A 3,538-nucleotide genomic window follows, 5' to 3' on the forward strand; every position below is an offset into this window, starting at 1 on the left:
CGAGGGCCCTCCCGGTCAAATACTGTGCCGCCCGCGCCGCTCATGTAGCCCTGGCGGGCAAAGGGCTTGAAGCGTTTGCCGAAGTAGATGGGGCGGTCGGGCGCGTGGGCGGACAGCAGCCAGCGCAGGTTGTCCACAGCCACAAAGGTGTCATCATCGGCCTTGAGGAACCAGTCGGCCTGGGCCAGGTAGTGCTGGTGCACGTGCTGGAAGGCCCGGATGGTTTTCCAGTACAGCTGGTCGCGACCCTCGCGGGTGCCCAGCCCCACGGCCGGGAAGGCGGCGTCGGCCTGCGAGCTCATAAACAGCATCACGTTGCAGCGCCGTGCCCATGTGGCCCGCACGTGCCGCGCTTTGGTCTCCAGGCTCTGGGGCGTCGTCATCACCCAGCACAGGATGCGCACCTTGGAGAACAGCTCGGCCGCTGTTGTGTTGTTCTCTGGGGACACACAGAGATGCCCGCGGTGGCTTACACGGGCGCCCAGCTGGAAGCCTGCCCAACCCAGTGGCCTGCTTCCTCCCTCCCACCCCACAACAGGGCCTTGCTCATTTTCCTGGGTTTTGCCCACCATCATGTTGGGCTAGGAAGGGATTTTATCCCTTTCTTGGTGCTACAGGAGGAGATTTTTCACCTCCCGCCCCCACAAGTTTGGGGCTCTTGTGCCCATTCTGCAGCCCAGGAAAACTGAGGCAAACAGTTGGGAAGATGCCTGTAGGCCCAAAATACAACCCAGGCATCCTCTAGGCCCCCCACCCTGTGTGCATGGGTCTGGGTGGCAGGGAGGGTGGGCTCTCACCTGTGGGGTGCTCATGGACGACCCTATGGGCTAGCACAGGGAGGGACTTTAGGGTCAGCACGTTGGGGTCCAGCTGGGGCAGGAAGCTGAAGATGACAGTGAATCCAGCCACTATGCCCAAAGCCGTCCACAGCAGCTGCATGGCAGTACGGCCGGCCTGCAGAGGCAAATCCCGGCACAGGGAGCAGCTGTGTGGGGGGGGCACAATTAAGAGTCAGGAACAGCTGCTGCAAGGGTCAACCTCCCTCTCCCCCCCCAACATCAGAGACCCCCCCTCAACCCCCAAAGCAGGTGCACACACAGCGATCACCATGGAGTAACTCACTTGGGTTTACTCTGGGATGAGGGGGGAGATGCAAAGGTAGCCCCCCCCCCCCCCAAAGAGCTGCTATTGCAGCACGCAGCCACTGGGGGCAGCCAGGGTGTGGGCACATCCCATGCTTGTGGCCCACAGCTTTAGCCACATGGGCCTGGCTGGGGTGGGGGGTCTTGTTGGGGGTCAATAGAGACTGGGACCCTGACCATGGCCCCCTTCTCACCATGGCTATCTGTGAGGATGGGGGGCAGGACCTTGTGGTTCCCCAGACCGCACCTAGGGGTTGGGGGGGCTGTGGCTGGCAGAGCAGGGGGGCACCCCCCACTCCCCAGCTCCCAGACCCTGTACTGCCCCCTGACAACCCCCGCTCACCTGGCTGGTCCGTGCCCTGCTCCGTGCCTGGAGCCAGTTTCCTGGGCCCCTCCCGGAGCAGCACCTGCTCCGGCGATGTCACTGGGTGCTCCTGCCCTGCAAACCCGGCCTGGCCCCGCCTGCCTACGCACCTGGGGTGCTGGGCGGTGCTGACGCCAAAGGGCAGGCGGCAAAGGAAGGGCAAAAGGGCATTGCTTGCGGGGGGGCAGGATATGGGGTGGGGTTTGCACTTACTTATGTTGCAGGGGCCAGACAGGGCCTGAGCTGGGCCTGTTGCCCAAGTGTGTGTGTGGGGGGGGCTGCCTCAAGGAGGTGTGGGGGTCTGCACCCACCTGTGATGAAGGGGAGGGGGGTGCCCAAGTGTGCCCAGTTGCAGGTGGGGGGGAACAGGGGGGCAAGCTTGGGTGAATGGGACACAGCTGGAGGGGGTTGGGGGTGAATCCCCCTAAACCCCAGCCAGGTCTCCGAGTGGGCACAGGGGGCAGCTCTTACCCAGTGCTGACACCGTGGGGGTAGTGCCAGGGCGGGGCTGCCTGCCGGCTGTTTGCCCAGGGTGAGGCAGCCCCGGGAACACCCCTGCCGTTGCCTGCCACCACCCTGCCCCCCTGGAAGCAAGACCTGGGCTAGGGCTCAACAGGGTGATTGGGGCTGGGGGAACGGATATGCCCCCAACCCTCCTGCCCCCATCATGGAGGCACAACCAGCAGCACCCTCTGTGGCGTGGGCAGGGGCATCAAGGCAGAGGCCAAACCAGGGATCCTGAGGGGAGGGCAAAAATCCAGACACCAGGTTTATTCTTGTACCAAAGGAGCATTTATTCATAGAGACACCCCCATGGCCCCCCGCCCCCAGGGCAGGGCTGGACAGCCCCAGGTGCCACAGAGGGAACAGCCAGTGGGGCTGGGAGATGCTACAGATCAGTCTATGAAGTGCTGTGATCCACAGTGCTATCCACTTTGGTGTGGCCCATGGCAGGCCCCCTCACCCCCCATCGTGGAGGAGCTGTGGTCAAGTGGCCACTTTTGCCCCCTCCCCCCCACTTTCATCCCAGGGCAGATTCTCCCTGCAAGTCTGCCCCCCCAACCACTCTCCTTCCTTAGGAGCCACTCACCCTGGCATCCCAGCTCCCACACCTCATGGCCCAGGGGAAAAGCCCCCGCTCCACTGGGTGCCACAGCTGTGGGGGCCGCACACCAGGCTCACTTCTCCGGAGGGAGGGCAGGGGAAGGCACTGCTGCACGCCCGTGGCTCACATGCCATGGAGCTGTGCTGCCCCACTCTACCGTCTCCGGCTGCCCTTTGCCAGCTGCGTGGCATTGCCCCCATCCCAGTCCTGGAGGCGCGGGGGGGGCTGGTAGCGGGGGTGGTAAGGCACGGAGGTGGTGGGCGAAGTACTCCAGTGTGTACATCAGCTCCCCATTCACGTAGTGGAAGGACACGGCCAGGTCTGAGCAGCACTGAGGCCCCTGCGGAGAAGAGGGGATGTGGCGGGGCAGTAAAACAACAGCTCCCCCACTCCCAGCAGCCATGTCCCAGGCCAGCACCCCAGGAACCCCCCACCCAGGATCAGACCACGGCTCATCGAGCCCCCTCCTGCTGGGAGTCCATCACCATGGCCTCTGGGCTGGGGGTGTATTGTAATGGGGGGTAATGAGGGCCACAGGGAAGCCGCTGGGCAGCTACGTACCTCCACAATGGGGTAGTAGCAGTAGTTCCAGTACCAGAAGCTCTTGGGAAACTTCCCAGTAAGGTGAGACTCGGGTGGGAAGGGGTGGAAGGTCTCGCGGCCCAGTGTGTCCCGGGAGTCGCCCGCCTCTACTCCCATCTTCTCCAGGCACTGGCCCAGGGCCAGGTCCTCCACGGGGCTCGTGTGGCTGCAGACCTGGGTCTGGAAGCCGGCCACGAAGCGGCGCAGGGCCTCACGGCTCAGCACGTAGCCGGCCCCGCCGCTCATGTAGCCCTGGCGGGCAAAGGGCTTGAAGCGTTTGCCGAAGTAGATGGGGCGGTCGGGCGCGTGGGCGGACAGCAGCCAGCGCAGGCTGTCCACAGCCAC

The 3,538-nt window shown here is 64.4% G+C and overlaps 2 protein-coding genes across 2 annotated transcripts in view; both read right to left on the reverse strand.

The window, feature by feature from the left end:
* LOC102388479 (glycoprotein-N-acetylgalactosamine 3-beta-galactosyltransferase 1-A-like) overlaps window positions 1-1,573 on the reverse strand; it is a 3,225-nt gene extending 1,652 nt beyond the window's left edge. The window contains exons 1-3 of the mRNA XM_025192695.1: window positions 1,486-1,573; window positions 798-985; window positions 28-439 (exon numbers count right to left, since the gene is read on the reverse strand). Coding sequence (XP_025048480.1) covers window positions 28-439; window positions 798-939 — 554 coding nt within the window. The 5' untranslated portion in view covers window positions 940-985; window positions 1,486-1,573. The remainder of the gene's footprint in view (window positions 1-27; window positions 440-797; window positions 986-1,485) is intronic.
* A 706-nt stretch (window positions 1,574-2,279) lies between these two features.
* The window catches only part of LOC112548131 (glycoprotein-N-acetylgalactosamine 3-beta-galactosyltransferase 1-A-like), a 2,582-nt gene continuing 1,323 nt past the window's right edge, over window positions 2,280-3,538 (reverse strand). Inside the window, 3 exon segments of the mRNA XM_025192678.1 lie at window positions 2,280-2,855; window positions 2,857-2,951; window positions 3,173-3,538. The exon segment at window positions 3,173-3,538 is cut by the window's right edge and continues 284 nt beyond it. Coding sequence (XP_025048463.1) covers window positions 2,765-2,855; window positions 2,857-2,951; window positions 3,173-3,538 — 552 coding nt within the window. The 3' untranslated portion in view covers window positions 2,280-2,764.

The sequence above is a fragment of the Alligator sinensis genome, unplaced genomic scaffold (assembly GCF_000455745.1).
Source record: "Alligator sinensis unplaced genomic scaffold, ASM45574v1 scaffold265_1, whole genome shotgun sequence".
Taxonomy (NCBI): domain Eukaryota; kingdom Metazoa; phylum Chordata; order Crocodylia; family Alligatoridae; genus Alligator; species Alligator sinensis.